General features: G+C 37.9%; 1 protein-coding gene across 2 annotated transcripts in view; it reads right to left on the bottom strand.

Moving 5' to 3' along the window:
• Positions 1–2628: 2628 nt before the first annotated feature.
• anapc5 (anaphase promoting complex subunit 5) overlaps positions 2629–20917 on the bottom strand; it is a 37825-nt gene continuing 19536 nt past the window's right edge. For both annotated transcript variants that reach the window (XM_059988190.1, XM_059988191.1), the window contains 8 exons: positions 20533–20714; positions 19545–19680; positions 18908–18982; positions 13462–13583; positions 8088–8195; positions 6261–6408; positions 5007–5169; positions 2629–3816 (listed from right to left, as the gene is read on the bottom strand). In XM_059988190.1, coding sequence (XP_059844173.1) covers positions 3611–3816; positions 5007–5169; positions 6261–6408; positions 8088–8195; positions 13462–13583; positions 18908–18982; positions 19545–19680; positions 20533–20714 — 1140 coding nt within the window. In that variant the 3' untranslated portion in view covers positions 2629–3610. The remainder of the gene's footprint in view (positions 3817–5006; positions 5170–6260; positions 6409–8087; positions 8196–13461; positions 13584–18907; positions 18983–19544; positions 19681–20532; positions 20715–20917) is intronic.

The raw sequence follows: 20917 nt of genomic DNA on the forward strand, positions 1-20917 counted from the left end.
TTGCAATTGAAATGTCAGCCACCACTTCCGCTTGCAGGTCATTCCACACTCACACCACCATCTGAGTGAATAAGTTCCCTCTTAAATGTTTCACCTTTTACTCTTAACCTATGATCTCAAGTTCCAGTCTCAGACAACCTCAGAAGAAAAAGCCTGTTCGCATATACCCCTCTACACCTCTCATAATTTTGCATGCCTCTATCAAATCTCCCCTCATTCTCCTACACTCCAGAGAATGAAGTCCTAATCTACTCAACCTTTCCCTATAACTCAGGTTCTGGCCACAGACTTGTAAATTTTCTCTGCTTTCTTTCAATCTTATTGATATCTTTCCCGGTGCACACCATACTCTAAATCTGGCCTCACCAACATACAACTGGCCAACTGGTATTATACAACTAGCCAAAAGTTGTCATTATGAACTTATCTACTTATGACACCGCTTTCAAGAAATTATGGAATTTCCAGCTCCCTCTGTTCTACTGCATTCCTCAGTGCCCTACTGTTTACTGTACTAGTCCTTTCCTGGTTTGTCCTTCCAAAGCGCAATATCTCATACTTGGCTGCATTAAATTACAGCTGCCACTTTTCCAAAGTTTAAAGTAAATTTATTATTAAAGTATATATACATCACCATATACAATCCTGAGATCCATGTTTTGGTGGGCATATTCAATAAATCCAATAACCAAAATAGTATCAATGAAAGACCGCACCAACTGGGCGTACAACCAGTGTGCAAAAGACAACAAACTAAGCAAATACAAATAGAAAGAAAATAATTATAAATAAGCAATCGAGAACATGAGACGACGATTCCTTGGAAGGGATCCCGCTGCAAGCTTTGATGGTCTTCCTTGCTATCCACTACACACCCAGTCTTGTGTCATCTACAAATTTACTGATCCAGTTTAACTACATTATCATCTAGATCATTGATATGGACGCAACACCAATTCCTACAGCACACTTCTAGTCACAGGCCTTCAGTCCAAGAAACAATCATGTACTACCGCTCTCTGGCTTCTTTTGCTAAGACAAAGTTGAATCCCATTTACTACTTCATCTTGAAAGTTAAGCAGCTTAACTTCTGGACCAGCCTCCATGTGGGGCCTTGCCAAAGTCCACCTAGACAACATCCACTGCCTTTTCATCATCAACTTTCCTGGTGACCTCCTCAAAAAAAACTCATTAAGACTGTTTAGATATAACCTACCACATACTGTATAAACCATGTTGACTTCCTCTAATCAAGCCCTATCCAATTACTTATACATCCTGTCAATTAGACCTCCCAATAATTTACCCACTAGTGACATTGATTCACCAGCCTACAATTTTCCAGCTTATTTTTCACCGGTTATTACAACCCATTTGCAAAATGAAGGATTACCTAAATGTAAATGTTAGAGTGCTAAAATCATTTCCTGGTGACACATCTTCTATTCATTATCATCAGACCATGGATAATAATGAATGGAAGACATGTCAGAGTGAACGATTAAATCTGTTGTTGACATATTTATTCCTATATGATAAACTGAAACTACAATCATTCCTTTGAATAACAATACAAAAACAATTAGTCATTTATTTGCATTATTAAGCATCTTTTATATTGTTCTAATAGTTTAACAAGATTAACTATATGGCCATTTTCTTCATTAGCCTCACACCAATTAAGAACCAGATAGACTGCCTAAATTTATAGATTTTTTAAAAAATTTGAGATACAGCACAGAGTAGGCCTTTCCAGTCCTTCAAACCATGCCGCCCAACAATCCACCAATTTAATGCTCACCTAATCACAGGTCAACTTACAATGATCAATTAACCTACCAGCTGGTCTTTGGTATGTGGGAGGAAACCCATGCAGTCGCGGGGAGAACGTACAAACTCCTTACAGACAGCAGCAGACATTGAAACCAGGTCGCCTGTGCTGTAAAACGTTGTGTTAACCACTCCCCTACCGTGCTGCCCAACTTCATAGCACTTGCACTCAGGAGGATTTCACTGTATTATTCTTAGATTCCAAATCAAGTGAAGAGTGTGGGTAAACACCTTCTCCGTGAGGTGTAAGCAACCCTGCATTATCAACTGTTTACAAGCATCCACAACAACATACCTTCAATGATACCACATATATTTTGTCATCCAGTGTCCATCAGGATTCACATCTTTGACACTTCCCTGAATGAAGATTTTGCAAATAAACTTTTAAATGCTACTTTTGTTCCTGTAGCTCACTTTGCACACCTGTATGCTTAGCATCAACACTGCAGGTACACAACGGATTTTTTAAAATATTTTCAGTTTGTCAAAAATATAACTGCTCTATTGTTCTGCCAATATTGCAGTATTTCCTTCTTGTCACAAACGAATATATTGTAAATGTATTGGCTGCAATGTTTCTGACAGAGGTTAAGAAAGGTACTAACTAAATGCTGCAGTAAAATACTGCAGAATGCTGCAGTATTATATTGCAGATGCTGAAAAACTGATGTAATGTGACATATTCTCCATTCTTCCCAATAAGCAACTACATTGTCAATAAAATGTAATTAGAATGCAATTGATATTTTGAGAATGGAATCATTAAATTATGTAGTCTCAGGCTTGGTTATCTGTTTCTTTTTATTTCAGTGGTAGATTTTTGCAGCTCAAAATATAATGCTGCATTAAACTAATTTTGTCTCACACAATATCTTGTGCCATGCCTTGTAACATGGTTGCCATAACAGCACATCTTATCATGTGATTAACATAGCATTGAAAGTACTCACTAGCATTTTTAAATTACAGATACCTAAAATGAGATGATGATGAAACATCATGCACCAGATTTAATAAATTTATTAAAATTCAAGCATTGCATCACATCATTATAATAAAGTCCATTTATTGTGAATTAAGGGAACAGGAAAGAGTGAAAGCTTTAAGGGTTGGAAAGAGGTTTGGAATAATTCAACAATTAATTGATTAGTGGAGTGGAATATACCTTACAAAACTGAACAGAAACAGATGCCTTAAATCATAAAGAAACTAATTTTCAGGACCATCACAATTCCTTATAAAACGTTCATGTTACTTATGCCACAATATTTCTTGTGAGAACCATATTTTTACAACAGTTATACATCAGGAGGCCGATGAAAGTAAAAGGAAGTTGCTGCAATCATTGTATACAATTTAAAATTTTATACTTAATTACATTTAATTTTCAATGGTTCCACATAGCAACTTTAGAATTAAAACAAATCAAGCTGATTGAATAGATTCTTCGAATCAATCTGAACTGGAGATCACATTGCTTAAGTGACTAGGGTTAATTTCAAGTACTTAAGATATGTTTATGTCACAGCAATGCTGTAAACTACAAGTAAATACACAATTTGCTGTAAAGCAATCAGTCAGTTTCTAAGTCTACAATAAACCCAGAGAAACTCCCTATTTTTTAGCTGAGCAGCACAGCTAATTTGCTAACGTGCTTTGTCAATGCTCTAAATTTATAGAAGACCAGAATTTCAGTTTATTTCAAAGTCAGCAATAATTTATTAACTGTCCTCAGAAGCTTCATTTCTAAATTTTACAGCTCAGATTTTATGAAATGCTACGAAAGAAGAGCCACTCCATAGGTTGGCAATTCTTGATGTAGTTGACGGAACATCATAGCACATTTATTTCTTTCTTTTGTCTTGCCCAGAGCGTTGAACAGTCTTGCCTGCAAATAGAGGACTTCTCTAATCCTCTCACTGGAATCTGCCTTCTCAAAATACACCTTGGCTTCATTCAGATTTTGAATGGCTGATTCAAAAGCTTCAGGAAGAAAAACAAAAGCATGTCAATTATGTTGCATTGAAAGCATGTTGAAAGCAAAGTTAATGCATAGCACTATAATATTTAGCCATTATCTATATACAGATTTCAACATGGACAGATTTTAACCAAAAATGTTAACATAGTGTAAATTACTGGGCCTTTAAATATTTAGCCTTCAGTTATTCCACTGTATTAAGAAATTGGTGCAAATTTAATCTGTAACTTTCTTGAACATTATTACTAATTATTAGGTGATTTTTTTTTTACATGATATGATAGAGTCCATGTTTGCATCCAAGACAGACATACATTATTGATCCCGAGGGAAATTGGGTTTCGTTACAGCCGCGCCAACCAAGAATAGTGTAGAAATATAGCAATATAAAACCGTAAATAATTAAATAAAAATAAGTTAATCATGCCAAGTGGAATTAAGTCCAGGACCAGCCTATTGGCTCAGGGTGTCTGACACTCTGAGGGAGGAGTTGTAAAGTTTGATGGCCACAGGCAGGAATGACTTCTTATGATGCTCAGTGTCACCTCTTGGTGGAATGAGTCTCTGGCTGAATGTACTCCTGTGCCTAACCAGTACATTATGGAGTGGGTGGGAGTCATTGTCCAAGATGGCATGCAACTTGGACAGCATCCTCTTATCAAGCAATGGGTAACTAAAAAGAAGTGTCTGGCTATGACCACCATAAGCAATTATAACCACCTACTCTTGATTTTAAGCTATAATAGCACTCTTGAATCCTCCATAATTAAAGTCATTGGAATCATAACTGAGTAGAAACTCAACTGAATCAGCTATATACAAGTACAGGTTAAAATGTGGACATCCTGCAGCATGACTCAATGCCTGATGCCCTACAAATGGCTATGAATGAAACAATAGCTGTAATAATTGTGAAAATATGTCATTTATTAGGAACATATTCTAAAATATCAGAAGAGAATTTAAAAACAATCATTTTACAAATGGTTTAATATATTGTTCAAACTACATATTAAATGAGCATTAATGAAAAAGGCAGATCCATCAGAGAAAAAAAAAACAGATTTTACAAACAATTATATATCAGTAAATCCAACAGATCTGGAGAATGTTTTTTAAACATTTCAATTCTGTTTATAAATATTATTGAATATACTGTACAGCATGAAGTCAAAAGATTTCAAATATTTACCCTCAGCTTTTTCTTGAAGAGAGCAAGAGGATACAGAAGCAACCTGACATTTTGCCAATAGCAGCATGGCACGTCCTCTATCCAAGACTGTTCCATTAGCCAGAATAGGTTCAATAGCCATATGTAGAACATTCAAAGCTTGGTCTGGAATTCCAAGCATTAGCTAGTTTAAAAAAATAATAATTTCTTGATTATTCAGAAATTTTTAAATGTTGTAGCTACAAATGTATTTTCAAATACATTAAAATACAATTTTGAAATGTTTCTTTCATTTAAAAAGTATGACTGAAATTATTAGTATTACTACTACAGTGAAAAATAAAAATTAAGGGAAACCCATTTAAAGAAATATCCATAAGCACATTAAGTATCAAATTTTAAATAATTTAGCTCCAGATATCAATTTTTCCACAAACAAGGATGATAAATTGAAAATTAAACCTGGTATTACAAATAGCAGAACTGAAAGTTAGTATATTAGATTTAGAGTCTTCAAGCTAAGCAAAATTTCAAGATACTTGAATTCTAAAATAAAGCATGTGCTTGCTGAAATCATCAGCAATTTTTAGACAGTATTTATGGAGTTAATGTTTTGATTTAAGATCTTTGTGAGCTGAAATATTAACTGTGTCTTTATACAAAAGAGTACTTCCAGCATTGTACCTATTTGTTCAGAAACTTACACTGAATTAAATTGCTACCCAATAAAATCATGTCTCATGTGAAAGTCAAAGGTAAACATCCAAAATTTATTTTCCTTATAATAATCACATTGTCTGAATTCAGAGGGGGCAAAAATCTATGAATTTCCTTTTTCTGATAAGCACTATTAAATGATTAGTAGTAAATCTTGATTACTATAAGCTTCACCTGAAGTCTACAGGGATTAAAATAGTAATGTTGCTATGGCAAAGGGCAGAGTGAAAAAAAATCAAATATAATGTTGAGTCTGTACAAAAATTTAAGATTATAACTGGGTGTGTAACGGAAGCTTGGATGTAAGTTTGATGAGGCATAGGTGTTATAAAAGAAAATGGCATCACTGCAATGGAGTGCTGTCGTGTCATCATGCTGTTTCTATAATGAGCTGCTGTTGGTACATTATCATTAACAAACTGCTACAATCAGAGGGTTTGATAATGTACAAAATGACCTCTGTGGAGGAGTTCTTTCATTTTAAACCCAAATAAATATATGCATTCCTTGACTCATGCATGGCTATATATGCAACTTCAAATTTGTGGCAAGACTTACCTGTGAAAATGCCAAATGCAGGATGGCTTCTGAAGTTAGATATTCCAAATGATATTCACGACTAAGAGCCAATGCTTTCAGGAGTAAAGGAACTGCCACTGCATGACACGACGAACGCCAGAAAAGTTCAGCCTCCAAAATAAGAACTCTAAAATTACAAGGTTTTTTTAAAAATGAAATGCAGTTTTAAAAAAAAAATTCCAGTAGAAATATAGCTAATCATACATTTTTCATTTCCAAATCACAGCTGAACAACTAACTTTTCTGAACCTTTTCAACTAAACTGGAGCCCATTAATTTCAACCTACAGTATGTCTATAGAAAAGATAGCCAGCAGTGTTTTGATAACACTGACATTAGACCATGGGTTATTTTGTGTCTCATCAACATCTCTCAGGATTATTCTCAATTTGAAGTATCAAGAAATTAAGAATGATGCTATTATAACTGCCTGGTCATACATTTCACCACATCAAGGTGTGTATTATTGCATCAGAGAAATCCATTTCACTATACAGCTTATCTATCCCATTGAAAAACCCTTAATTGTTAAATTTGCCTTCATGTGTTAACTTCAGAGAAACTGATTATAATAAGCAAGTTTAAGATTTCAATCACAAAGCCCAACACCTAAACTAACAAATAGGATGGTTTTGAAATAGTCAAGGCATAAAGAACAAAAGTCAGTTAAAAAAAGAATCAGGTTTTACAAAGAAGAGATAGAGTGGCATATCAGGACTTCTTGAGCAGGCAAAAGCTCCAGGAAGAGCTGAATAGTCTTCCTCATTACTTTTCTACAATTTAGTTAGCAATAACTACTGTACATCAGTGGCAGAGTTTAATTCTATTTATATTACTAATTGCCGGTGTACTAATATTTAAGGCAGAAATACGCCAGATCTGAAGTAACAAGAATCTCACACCACATATGTACGGAATCTAGTAATTTTCAGTACATTTCTAAAGGTGCCTCCCAAGATCACTGAGTTCAATTAGATTTAGACAGTTTTGCATTCAAACTTTATCAGAAGTGCTTATGTTTTCAAGTCAAAAGTGTACATAATGACTGAATTGATAATGAACACAGAAATGAGAAAATGTCTTCAATATTTGGGAGGGAGGGACACTGATTTCGGGTACTTTAACAATAAATTTGTCGGGTACTTTAACAATAGACTTTGACTACATATCAACATTTTTGAATTGTTAACTCCTAGATAACACCCTTGCAGATTTTCATTGTTCATCTTCTTTCAATATATTAATACCATTATATATACTTGTGTATCTGTAATCATTCTTAAACTATAATACTGCTCTTGTTTTAGCAAACTATTTTGTTTTAAAAAAACAAAATTAGATATGCAAACAATCACAAAATAATATAATCTTGTGGTGACCCACTTCCTAGCGCACTCGAGCCGGCTCACAAATAGCCAGCGTGCCGGCATAAAGGCCAGTCCCAAAAGGGTGCCAGGTCTGCTTCACCAACAAAGGGAAAAGGTCGCGCAGGACTGTGAGTACGTGCCCCCTACAGCAACCGCGCCCGGGATCAGGGAGGCTTTAAAGCGAGGCCGCAAAGTTCGAATAAAATCTTCTTTAACTGCAGTTTACTGACTCCGTGTCGTTATTTCAGCACTGCATGTAGCACACCGCTACTATCTTTACAAATTATATCAGAATGAATTTGTATTTCATTTGTTGTATCCATAATTGTATTAGAGACAAAATTGCCTTAAAAAGATTTGGGAATCTACAAAAAAGCTTTCATACCTTGGAGACATTTAGAAACTTAGAATCATTTACAAGTATTCACCACTAACTTACTTGATCAACATTTCTGTTGACTTCTTTTTCTGACAATGGATTAACAGGTTTTGCAGAAGCCTGTAAGATTCTGTGATTTGATTTTGTGCTTTCAAAACAAGAGCTTTCCTTTATGGACCAAAAGAAATAAGTGAATTTTATACAACAGAATTTTAACATATTTTCAGCATCACATTGAATACAACATAATCTGGCTCACACAGCAAATTTATGTCCTTGGAGTAGAGGAGATGCTATTTTATGCATATTATGATACTATGTGACACAAAAGCACCGATTATGGTAACTGAAACCATTTGTATTTAAGTAGTGTCCTGAAGGTCAAACTCTGCGAATATTAATTTTCAAATGAATAATATAAGCCAGTATTCATTGCACATTACTTACATACATAATTCATCTCTTTTCAAGAGCCACAATTTTAACAGCAAGATGTCAAACATTAGGGCAAATTGATAATTTTAAATATTTTTATTAAAATATGTATTTATATTCAATATGCAATACATTTAAAATTTGTATCATCATAATTCAATGTACATAGCTTAGAAACCATGCAAATTAAATATAATTTATGTTTGTCATGGATGTAATGTGCTGCTGCAAAAAAGCATTAATTACTTGGGTATGTTTGCAGAAGACAATGAACTTGAAGGAACACAGTCAAGCATTCCTTCTCCAACCCCTTTCCCCCAACACCCCGACCCCATTTCCCAACAGCAAATTAATTTTTATTGAAGAACTTCAAAAAGTTAACTTCAACATTTTCATTTTAGTTACATAAACAAAAGGAAGCAAATTAGGACAAATATGATAAACGTGACAGATATTTGAATAGGGAACCATCCGAAACAAAAAAAAGGTATTGTTTAATTAATGAGGGCATTTAGAGAAATAGAAGAGCATCTCTAAGTTGTGAAATGTGACAAAACTGGAGGGAGAGTTCATTTGGAGAGGAACAGGCCAGTGTGACACAAACAAGAGAGCCAGTTGCCCAACAACTGATGAGTTTCAATGTGGCCTGGAAATCAGCAATGTGAAGAGGTTCTGCTCCTCAGGCTTACATTGTACTTACAGTTAAAACAGTGCAGGTGCCTTAGACAGACAGGAATAGTGAGATGGAAAAAAGAGGTGACAGGAATTTGGAATTCAGACACTCCAGGAATATAGTGGGGGAATCTCATCGAAATGCAACTTAATTCAATAAAACCGAATCCAGGCATTTCCTTTAGAATACCTGCTGTTCACAGCTTTTCTATATTCCTTTATCTTAAAGCTCTAACATTCCTTATTAATCTTTCCATATATTACTACCAACTTCTAGGATGATGATTTTATGCCAATCTAAAAAGATACATCGGGATCAATTCACTAAAACAAGAGTCTAAACAGTCTATTACCAAACCGAGGAGATATTCAATACCAGAAGTCAAAGTAAGTTTATTTTCAAAGTACATATACATCACCACAAACAACCCTGAGATTCATTTTCTTGCTGGCAATCACCGTAAATACAAGAAGCACAATAGAAGCAATAAAAGACCACACCCAACAGGGACGGACAACAACCAATGTGCAAAAAAACACCCTAACTGCATATACAAAAATTAAGAAATAAAAATAATAACAATAATGAATAAATAAGCATTTCATGTTCTCAATACTTATTGAAGAGTCCTTGAAAGTGAGTCTGGTTCAGTGGGAACAGTTCAGCAAAGGGGTAATAACTGTTGCTGAACCTGGTGGTGCAGGTCCTGAAGCTCCTGTGCCTTCTTTCTGATGGCAGCAGTGAGAAGACAGCATGGCCTGAATGGTGGAGGTCCTTGATGGTGGATGCCGCTTTTCTGCGACAGCACCATGTAGATTCGCTCAATGGTGGGGAGGTCATTACTCATGACGGACTGGGCCGTATCCTCCACTTTTTATAGGTTTTTCCATGCAAGGGTATTGGTGTTTCCATACCAGGCCATGATTCAACTGGTTAATATACTCTACACCAAACATCTATGGACATTTGTTGAAGTTTTAGATGGCTGAATCTTCGCAAGCTTCTAGGTAGAGATTCTTCCATGCTTTATTTGTAATGGTACTTGTGCTGGACCCAGAACAGATCCTCTGAAATGATAACACTAAGGATTTTAAAGTTGTTGACCCTCTCCACCTCTGATCCCCCAACGAGGGACTTCCGGTTTCCTCCTCCTGGTCAATAATCAGCTCTTTGATCTTGCTGACATTGAATGAGAGGTCTTTGTTGTGACTCGAGAGACATTTGCAGACCAGGTGATATCTAACAATATAACACCCTCTATGGTGCTCATGTTTGGTGACAAAATAGAAGAGAGCATGAAAACTCCACTTTTTAAAACAAATAAGGTTTTCGTAATTTGAAAGAGCATTCTTTTAAAAGATACAAGATGAACAAATTTATTTTTATCATTCAAGAAATTAGTCAAGTAAGTCCTCAAAAGTTATCGTTCTAAAACCAATTTTATAGAGTTTTGAGGAAGTTACCAAAAAGTTGATGAAGCCAGGGCAGTGGATATTGTCTACATGGACTTCAGTAAGGCCTTACATGGGAGGTTGGTCAAGAAGGTTCAGTCGCTTGGCTTAGACTTTGGTTTCGCAGAAGCCGAAGAGTGATAAATGGTTGCCTCTCTGACTGGAGGCCTGTGACTAGTTGTGTGCTGTAGGGATTGGTGCTGGGTCCATTGACATTTGTCATTTATGTCAAAGACTTGGGTGCTAATATAATAAACTGGATCAGCAAATTTGTGAATGACATCAAGATTGGGGAGTGCAGTGGACAGTGAGGAAGGCTATTAAAGTTTGCAGCAGGACCTGGACCAGCTGGAAGAATAGGCTGAAAAGTAGCAGATGCAATTTAATGCAGACAAATGTGAGGTGTTGCACTTGGGAAGGCAAACCAAGAATGGAATAACATTGTGAGCAGTGGGGCATTGAGGAATGTGATAGAACAGAGGGATCTGGGAATACAGATCCATAATTCCTTGGAAGTAGCATCATAGATAGATAGGATCAAAAAGAATGCTTTTGGCTAATTGGCCTTCATAATCAAAAGTACTGAGTGCAGGTGTCGGAATGTTATGTTGAAGTTCTATAAGATGTTGGTGAGGCCTAATTTGGAATTTGTGTTCAGTTTAGGCCAACTACCTATAGGAAAGATGTCAGTAAGATTGATAGCATGCAGAGAAACTTTACAAGGATGTTGCTAGGACTTGAGGACCTTTCTTAGAGGGGAAAGTCTGAATAGGTTAGCACTTTATTGTCTAGAGCATAGGAGAATGAGGGGAGATTTGACAGAATGAGGGGTATACGTGGCATGCAAGTTTGGACACCCCTGGTCAAACTTTGTTACTGTGAATAGCTAAGCGAGTAAAAAATGACCTGATTTCCAAAAGGCATAAAGTTAAAGATGACACATTTCTTTAATATTTTAAGCAAGATTACTTTTTTTATTTCCATCTTTTACAGTTTCAAAATAACAAAAAAGGAAAAGGGCCCAAAGCAAAAATTTGGGCACCTTGGTCAGTACTTAGTAACAGCCCCTTTGGCAAGTATCACAGCTTGTAAATGCTTTCTGTAGCCAGCTAAGAGTCTTTCAATTCTTGTTTGGGGGATTTTCACCTTTTCTTCCTTGCAAAGAGCTTCTAGATCTGTGAGATTTTTGGGCCGTTTTGCATGCACTGCTCTTTTGAGGTCTATCCACAGATATCTAATGATGTTTAGGTCGGGGGACTGTGAGGGGCATGGCAAAACCTTCAGCTTGTGCCTCTTGAGGTAGTCCATTGTGGATTTTGAGGTGTGTTTAGGATCATTATCCTGTTGTAAGCAGCCATCCTTTTTTCACCTTCAGCTTTTTTTTTTACAGACAGTGTGATGTTTGCTTCCAGAATTTGCTGGTATTTAATTGAATTCATTCTTCCCTCTACCAGTGAAATGTTCCCCGTGCCACGGCTGCAACACAAGTCCATAGCATGATCGATCCACCTCCGTTGCTTAACAGTTGGAGAGGTGTTCTTCTCATGAAATTCTGCACCCTTTTTTCTCCAAACATACCTTTGCTCATTGTGGCCAAAAAGTTCTATTTTAACTTCATCAGTCCACAGGACTTGTTTCCAAAATGCGTCAGGCTTGTTTAGGTGTTCCTTTGCAAACTTCTGACGCTGAATTTTGTGGTGAGGACGCAGGAAAGGTTTTCTTCTGGTGACTCTTCCATGAAGGTCGTATTTGTGCAGTGTCACCACACAGTAGAACAGAGCAGCAACACTCCAGAGTCTGCTACATCTTTCTGAAGGTCTTTTGCGGTCAAACGGGGATTCTGATTTGCCTTTCTGGCAATCCTACAAACAGTTCTCTCGGAAAGTTTTCTTGGTCTTCTAGACCTCAGCTTGACCTCCACCTGTTAACTGCCATTTCTTAATTACATTACAAACTGAGGAAATGGCTACCTGAAAACGCTTTGCTATCCTTTTATAGCCTTCTCCTGCTTTGTGAGCATCATTCATTTTAAATTTTCAGAGTGCTAGGCCCATGGCTGCTAATTGTTGGGACAAGGTTTGAGGAGTCAGGGTATTTATAAAGCTTTGAAATTTGCATCACCTGGTCTTTCCTAACGAAGACTGTGAACAAGCCATAGCCCTAGCAAGCGTATTAAGGTCTGAGACCTTGGTAGAAGTTATCTGGAAGCTCAAATCTTTTGGGGTGCCCAAACTTTTGCATGGTGCTCCTTTCCTTTTTTTTTCCACTCTAAAATTGTACAAAACAAAAATAATACACTAATCTTGTTTAAAATGTTGAAAAGAATGTTTCATCTTTAACTTTATGACTTTTGGAGATCAGTTCATCTTCTATTCATTTAACTATTCACAGTAACAGAAACTTTGACTAGGGGTGCCCAAACTTTTGCATGCCACTGTAGATAGGGTAAAGGCATGCAGGTTTTTTCCACTGAAAAGGTCACGGGTTAAGGATGAAAGCTGTAATGTTTAAGGGGAACACCTTCACTCAGGGAAAGTGGATCGAGCTGCCAGTGGAAGTGGTGGATGTGGGTTCAATTTCAACACTTAAGAGAAATTTGGATAGGTACATGGATGGGAGGGGTACAGAGGGCCCTCCTGGGTGGAGGTCAATGGGACTAGCCAGATTAATAGTTTGACATGGACTAGATAGACTGTAGAGTACTATTACTCTTTAAATTAAAAGATCAAATATTTTGCACAGAGTTCCACCTTAAATTGAAGTTCTTACAAAAATGTACATTGTGCAGTATTAGTTAAGTGAATGATATTTTATTATGAAGTTATTAACATTAATGTTGTTCCGAACAATTCTGTTGACTATTCCGTACACTTACCTATACAATCCTTCTGGCTCATTCAGTGCTGCTATTCCAGGAATTAGGGAGTCAGCTCTCTGGTACTTCCCATCACACATAGCTCGATTAAACTGGATGTTTTGCTCAAATAGCATCCAAAGCTTTCAGGAAGAGTAATAAAGCATTAAAAGCAACATACAAAACTATAGATGAATAATAGCAATATATTTTATGGCATTAAAAATCCTAATAATGCAATTACTTACCAGCATCAAATTTATGGCTATTTACTTTGGTTGACCCATAGAAACCTCTGCAATCAAACTCACCACCATCTTACCGGAAGTATGCTGTATTTGAACAGCTCAAATAGATAATTTATCATGAGTTACCATATTGTCATGTCACTGCGAATGAAAATCTCAGGTTTCCACCAGAAACTCCTGACTATTTTAAGTCATGGCACAAGTGTAGAGAAACAACATAACTGCTTTGGTGCAATGCTTTGCAAACTCAATTCAAAATCTATTTCAAATAGGTCTTCAGCTTTTAATTAAGTTCCTTTAAACTAGTTAGAAAAAGGATTTAACATATCAGTGTTTACTACATTTCACCAATTTCTTCCAGTCAAATCCATTGAAATAACCAATGGCTAGGAAAGAAGCAAAGTAGAGTTACAATGAGCTATTCTTTGAAACCATCAGTCAAAATTAACCCATGCATGGACACATATCCTAGTGTTGCTGGGTTAAGTTTAGTTATTAGGAGTCTTCCTTAGTCTCGTTCCCTTTTTGTTAGGAGGTTAATGGCTTTCTTCTTTTCTGATGTCTTGGAGGGAGATGGGGGGGGGGGGGAATATGGCTGGTTATGGTAAGAAACCTATAATCCAAAAGCAGTCCAATTCTACCTAGCTGCAAGGACGGTTAAAGCAGCAACAAGGCTCATATGAGTATTTGAAAAGAACGCAGAGAAATTTCTTGCAGGTCAGCAGTGCTCGTTTAAAAGGAGAGCTTCACAGGCGTTCAGTATCATTCCGATGTCCCAATCAGCGGCGGGAACAGTGCAGAGAGATTTCTCGCAGGTTGGTGGCACTCATTTAAACGCTTCGCAGGCATTCAGTGTCGTTCTGGCGGTCAGTCAGCAGCGGGAGCAGAGCAGAGAGGAGTAAATAAATGTATACAAGGGACAAGCGGAGCAGCTGTTGGGAGTGTGTCAGTGGTGAAAGTGGGAGTGTTGGGCTTTGGCTCAAAGGAGGCTTAGGCACAGAAGTGGCAATGGTTCTGGGTAAATTTTTGTAAGTTTCTTTTTTTCTTACTGTGTCAGGGGTACTTAGTGTAGTTTAAATTGCCATTGTGTGTTTTTCATGCTAGGGAGCTACATCTGTGTGAAGTGCACCCAGCTGCAGCTCCTTGAAGACGGTGTTAGGGATCTGGAGCAGCAGCTGGATGACCTTCAGCTTGTACAGGAGAGTGAGATCATCGATTGGAGTTACAGGGAGGTAGTCACCCCTAAGTTGTAGGAGGTGGGTAACTGGATGACCATCAGGAGAAGAAATTGGATGGTGAATAAGCAGTAAGCACAGAGCACCCCTGTGGCCATTCCCCTCAACCGTTTTGGACACTGTTACAGGGCATGACCTCCCAGGAGAATGCAACGGAGACCAGGTTACTGGCACTGAGCATGTGTCCGTGGTGCAGAAGGGAAAGAGGGAGAAGAGGAGAGTGGTAGTGATAGGGGACTCAATAGTCAGAGGAACAGAGAGGAGGTTTTGCAGACGTGAATAGGACACCTTAATGGTATGCTGCCTCCCAAGTGCCAGGGTCAGGGACATCTCTCATCGCGTACACAGCATTTTGGAGGGGGAGGGGGAGGGGGAGCAGCCAGGTGTCTTGGTACATATTGGTACCAATAGCATAGGAAGGAAAAGCGAAGTGGTCCTGAAGAGAGAATTTAGAGAGCTAGGCAGAAAGCTGAGAAGCAGGACCTCCAGGGTAGTAATTTTTGGATTGCTACCTGTGCCACATGCCAATGAGGGTAGAAACAGGATGATTTGGCAGATAAATGCGTAGCTGATCTGGTGCAGGGGGCAGGGCTGCAGGTTCTTGGATCATTGGGATCTCTTCTTGGAGAGGTATGACCTGTACAAAACGGATGAGATGCGTCTGAACCCGAGGAGCACCAATATTCTTGCGGACAGGTTTGTTAGAGCTGTTGGGGAGAGTTTAAACTAATTTGGCAGGGGAGTGAGAACCAGAATGAAGGGACGCAGGATAGGATGAAACAAAGAAAGCTTGTAGTCAGACTATTAGGAAGGGTGGGAAGATGACAGGGCAGAATTGCAGCCATTAGGGTGCATTTGGGATGCAGAATCAAAAAGGGTAGAAAATACAGTACTCAGTGTTTGTCTCAGTGCATAGTGCACAAGAAGTAAGGTAGATGATCTTGTTGCACTTTTACAGATTGTCGAGTATGATGAAACCATCACTGAGTCGTGGCTAAAGGATGGTTTTAGTAGGGAGCTGAATGAACAAGCTTACACACTGTATTGGAGAGATAGGAAGGTAGGTAGAGAGGGTTGCATGGCTCTGCTGGTAAAGAATGGCATCAAAAATATATGACATAGGATTGGAAGATGTCGAATCCTTGTGGTTTGAGTTAAGAAACTGCGAGGGTAAAAGGACTGTGATGGCAGTTATATATAGGCCTCCAAATGGTAGCTGAGATGTGGACTACAGAATACAATAGATAAGGCGTGTCAAAGAGCAATGTTATGATAGTCATGGGAGATTATAACGTGCAGGTAGATTGGGAAAATCAGGTTGGTAATGGAACTCAAGAGGGTGAATTTGTTGAATGCTTATGAGATGGCTTTTTAGAGCAGCCTGTCATTGAGTCTACTAGGGGATCAGCAATACTGTGTTAGGTGTAATGAACCGGAAGCAACTAGTGAACTTAAGGTAAAAAAAACCCCTTAGGAAGCAGTGATGACAATATGATTGAGTTCAATTTGAAACTTCATAAGGGAGAAAGTAATGTCAGATGTAGCAGTATTTCAGCAGAGTAAAGGAAATGACAGTGGTATGAGAGAGAAGGTGGCCAAAGACAGCAGAGTAGAAATGGCTTTAAGTTTCTGGGGAAAATGAGGACAGTGCAGGACAGATGTATTCCGAAAACAAAGAAATACTCAAACAGTAAAATAGTACAACTGTAGCTGACAAGGTAAGTCAAAGCTAATGTAAAAGCAAAAGAGAGGGCAAACAACAAAGCAAAAATTAGCAGAAGATAGAGGATTGTGAAGCTTTTAAACACTTACAGAAAGCAACTGAAAGAATCATTAGGAAGGAAAAGATGAAATATGAAAGCAAGCTAACAAGCAGTATCAAGGTGGATAAAAAAAGATTTTTCAAGTATATATAAAAAGTAAAAGAGAAGTGAGAGTAGATATAAGACTGCTAGAAAAGGAGGCTGGAGAAATAATAATGGCGGGGGGGTGGCTGGAACAAGGAGAAGGCAGATGAACTAAAGGAGTATTTTGCATCAGTGTGGAAGACACTAGCAGTATGCCAGGTGTTGAAGAGTGTGAGGGAAGAGAAATGAGTGCAGTTACTATTACAGAGGAGAAGGTGCTCAGAAAGCTGAAAGACTTAAAGGTGCGTAAGTCACCCGGACCAGATGCACTGCACCTTAGGGAGGCACTAGTAATAATTTTTCAAAAATCATTGGACTCTGGCCTGGTTCAGGAGGACAAGAAAATTGTAAATGCCACTCCACTCTAAGAAAGGAAGGAGGCAGCAGAAAAGAAATTATGGACCAGTTAGCCTGACCTTAGTGGTTGGGAAGATTTTGGAATCAATTGTTAAGGATGAGGTTATGGAGCATTTGGTGGCATAGGACAAGATAGGACAAAGTCAGCATGGTTTCCTTAAGGGAAAATGTTGCCTGACAAACCTGTTGGAATTCTTGTGGAGATTGCAAGTAGGATACATAAAAGGGATGCAGTGGATGTGGTATATTTGGATTTTCAGAAGGCCTTTGACAAGGTGCTCCACATGAGGTTGCTTACCAAGTTAAGATCCCATGGAATTACAAGCAAGTTACTGGCATGGTTAAAGCATTGGCTGATTAGTAGGAAGCAGCAAGTGGAAATAAAAGGATCCTTTTCTGGTTGGCTGTCAGTGACTAGTGGTGTTCCGCAGGTGTTGGTGTTGGGACCGCTTCTTTTTATGCTGTATATCAATGATTTAGATGATGGTATAGACGGCTTTGTTGCCAAGTTTGCAGATGATATGAAGATTGGTGGAGGGGCAGGTAATGTTGAGGAATCAGGAAGACTGCAGAATGACTTAGATTAGGAGAAGGGGCATGAAAGTGGCAAATGAAATACAATGTTGGAAAATGCATGGTCATGCACTTTGGTAGAAGAAATGAATGTCCAGACTATTTTCTAAATGGGGAGAAAATCCAAAGATCTGAGATGCAAAGGGACTTAGGAGTCCTTGTGTGGAACACCCTAAAGGTTAACTTGCAGATTGAATCAGTGGTGAGGAAGGCAAATGCAATGTTAGCATTCATTTCAAGAGGTCTAGAATATAACAGCAGGGATGCATTGCTGAGGATTTATAAGTCACTGGTGAGGCCTCACCTTGAGTATTGTAAACAGTTTTGGGTTCCTTACCTAAGAAGTGCTGGCATTGGAGATGGTTCCAAGGAGGTTCACAAAGATGATTTCAGGAATGAAAGGGTTATTATACAAGGAATGTTTGATGACCTGGGCCTTTACTTGCTGGAATTTAGAAGGAAGTGGGGGGGCAGAAAAGAAGAGATCTCATTGAAACCTTTCGAATGTTGAAGACCAAGACAGAGTAGATGTGAAAAGGATGTTTCCCATGGTGGTGGAGTCTAGGACAACAGGGCACAGCCTCAAAATAGAGGGGCATCCATTAAAAACAGAGTCGCGGAGAAATTTCTTTAGCCAGAGGTTGGTAATTTGTTACCACAGACAGCTGTAGAGATCAGATCATATAGTATTTTAAGGAGGAGATTAATAGATTCTTGACTGACAATGGCATCAAAGGTTATGGGGGCAGGGAGGCCAGAGGGTGGGGCTGAGGAGGGGAAAAGGGATCAGCCATGACTGAATGGCAGAGCAGACTCAATGGGTCAAATGACCTAATTCTGCTCCTGTGTCTTATGGCCAAATAGTAAATGTATCAATTTCCAGAGTTTACTAAAAGTAGCAATCTGCAGATCCAATCAAGTTGCCAGATGAGGAACTGTCTATCCTTCAGTAATTAGAATTCCCAAGTTCAAAGAACAATATGTCCAATTGCTATTTACTTAATATCTATACAAATATTGAAATTTTTAAACAAATAATTCTCCTTGATCTGAACAAAAGTAACAATGTTACACATACATTCATAACTCTCATGATGACAATTATTCCTTTTTAGAAAAATCAGCAAACAGTAAATTGTCAGTATACCTTTGCATGCTGACTGTGGGGAGGGAATCGATCTTTTAAGTGTTTCAGGATTTCAGAAGCAGCTGAGTAAAAGCCCTATGTCCAAAAAAGAAAACTTTTGCATTACTCACAGTCAAATATATGCCGAACATTAAATTATCACAGCATTTCTGATGCTTAGGTCTCTTTCAGAGGCAGAAATCAGAGAGAAAACAAGGAGTTGGTCTAAATTAAAGGGAGCCTGATGATCAGTTGCTTCTATTTTAACTAAAGAAGTCATCTCTGGAGCTCTGCTTTGCCAGGAAGTCTCAATGAAGTTATATGATTGTCATTCTTTTCAGTAGTACACAAGCCAATTTGAAACGAATTACAACCCAAGAAGTGCGAATCAGCTGATTTGACAAACTTAAACTAGTCTTAAGAAAATATTGTTTAAGTAAATGGTCTTAACTAAATAATGCACATTGAAATTACATAATACTTGTTAAATATGAACAAAGTGTGACTGGTGTAGCCTTTCTAGATCATCTATTTTTAGCTCCAGATTTCAGCATCTGCAATCGTGTCTGCCTCCAAGTCAAAATGTTTGATTTGTACATTTAGCAAGTAATGTCTGCATGAAAAAAACCAACAAAAACCCTCATCAGAGCCAACTCACCTGTTCTGCATGAAGTTCTGCCAAGTGGCAAAGTACCACAGCCATTGCCTCAGTATTATTTTGGTGGATATCCATATTTACCGATTCCAAACTATGCATATACAGAAGTAGTTGTGTTTGCTGTAGTGCCATTGTGCTGCAATGATAAAAATTAAACTAATCGTTACTGCAAGAATGTTTTTTTAAAAATATAGATATCATGGCAAAATATTTCTGGCAACTCCAATCAGTGCCACATGGGACAAATCAACCCTGCTCTGGACTCTGGATTAATGATACACTCAAAAGGGGGAGGCACAAATATACATATTGAAATAGGGAACCACCACTTTCGTGATAGTCCTTCTTTTGACCAACACATCTGTTTTCTAATGCTAACAAGAGGGTATTTATGAGAATACAGAGCAATTTCAAGAAATTATTGGTTTATATTATTAATTGGAAATCAGAGAACAGTTTTTTCCAAAACACTAAAAATCTACTGAGTAAAAAATTAATGGAATTGGATGAGACCCAGAGGCAGCTTACCATCAGCTGTTCTTGGTTAGTGATTGATATGAGGTTAATAGTAACAGACAATATAGACAATAGGTGCAGAGTCTGCACCGCTATTCTGAGATCATGGCTGATCATTCACTATCAATACCCAGTCCCTGCCTTGTCCCCATATCCCTTGATTCCCCTATCCATCAGATATCTATCTAGCTCCTTCTTGAAAGCATCCAGAGAATTGGCCTCCACCGTCTTCCGAGGCAGTGCATTCCACACCTCCACAACTCTCTGGGAGAAGAAGCTCTTCCTCAACTCTGTTTTAAATAACTGACCTCTTATTCTCAATCTATGCCCTCTGGTACTGGACTCTCCCAACATCTGGAACATATTTCCTGCCTCAATCCTATCAAATCCTTTAATTATCTTAAACATTATCTTAATCATTCAAATACACACATACAGTTATTGTTGAAGGTCAAAATAAATTGTTATGTACCTTTGTCCATACATTTTCCAAATTGCAGTTTTCTGTGCTATGCTTACATCAATAAGCTCCGAAAGTCCATGTTTCCAATGCAACATGTCAGAATCTTTCATCGCATCCATGAGCTTATTTGCTGATCTTCCAGAAAAGGCCCTCTGTTGTACTAGTGATTGGATACCCAGAGAAGCCAAGTACTATAAGAAAAAAAACAAGCAAAATGGAGATATATTTTTGCTTGTTCTTGACCCTTGTTGGTGTGTTAGAGCTTACCATTCTTTACCAATGCTTAGTTGTTCAGTGAGGAAATAGGTCAGATTATTCTCTGCCATTTAATTTGGTTTCTCCATTACCTATAAATACCAGGTTCAACAAGCTTTTGATTTAATGGCAAGATAAA

The sequence above is a fragment of the Hypanus sabinus genome, chromosome 13 (assembly GCF_030144855.1).
Source record: "Hypanus sabinus isolate sHypSab1 chromosome 13, sHypSab1.hap1, whole genome shotgun sequence".
In the NCBI taxonomy this organism is placed as follows: Eukaryota; Metazoa; Chordata; class Chondrichthyes; order Myliobatiformes; family Dasyatidae; genus Hypanus; species Hypanus sabinus.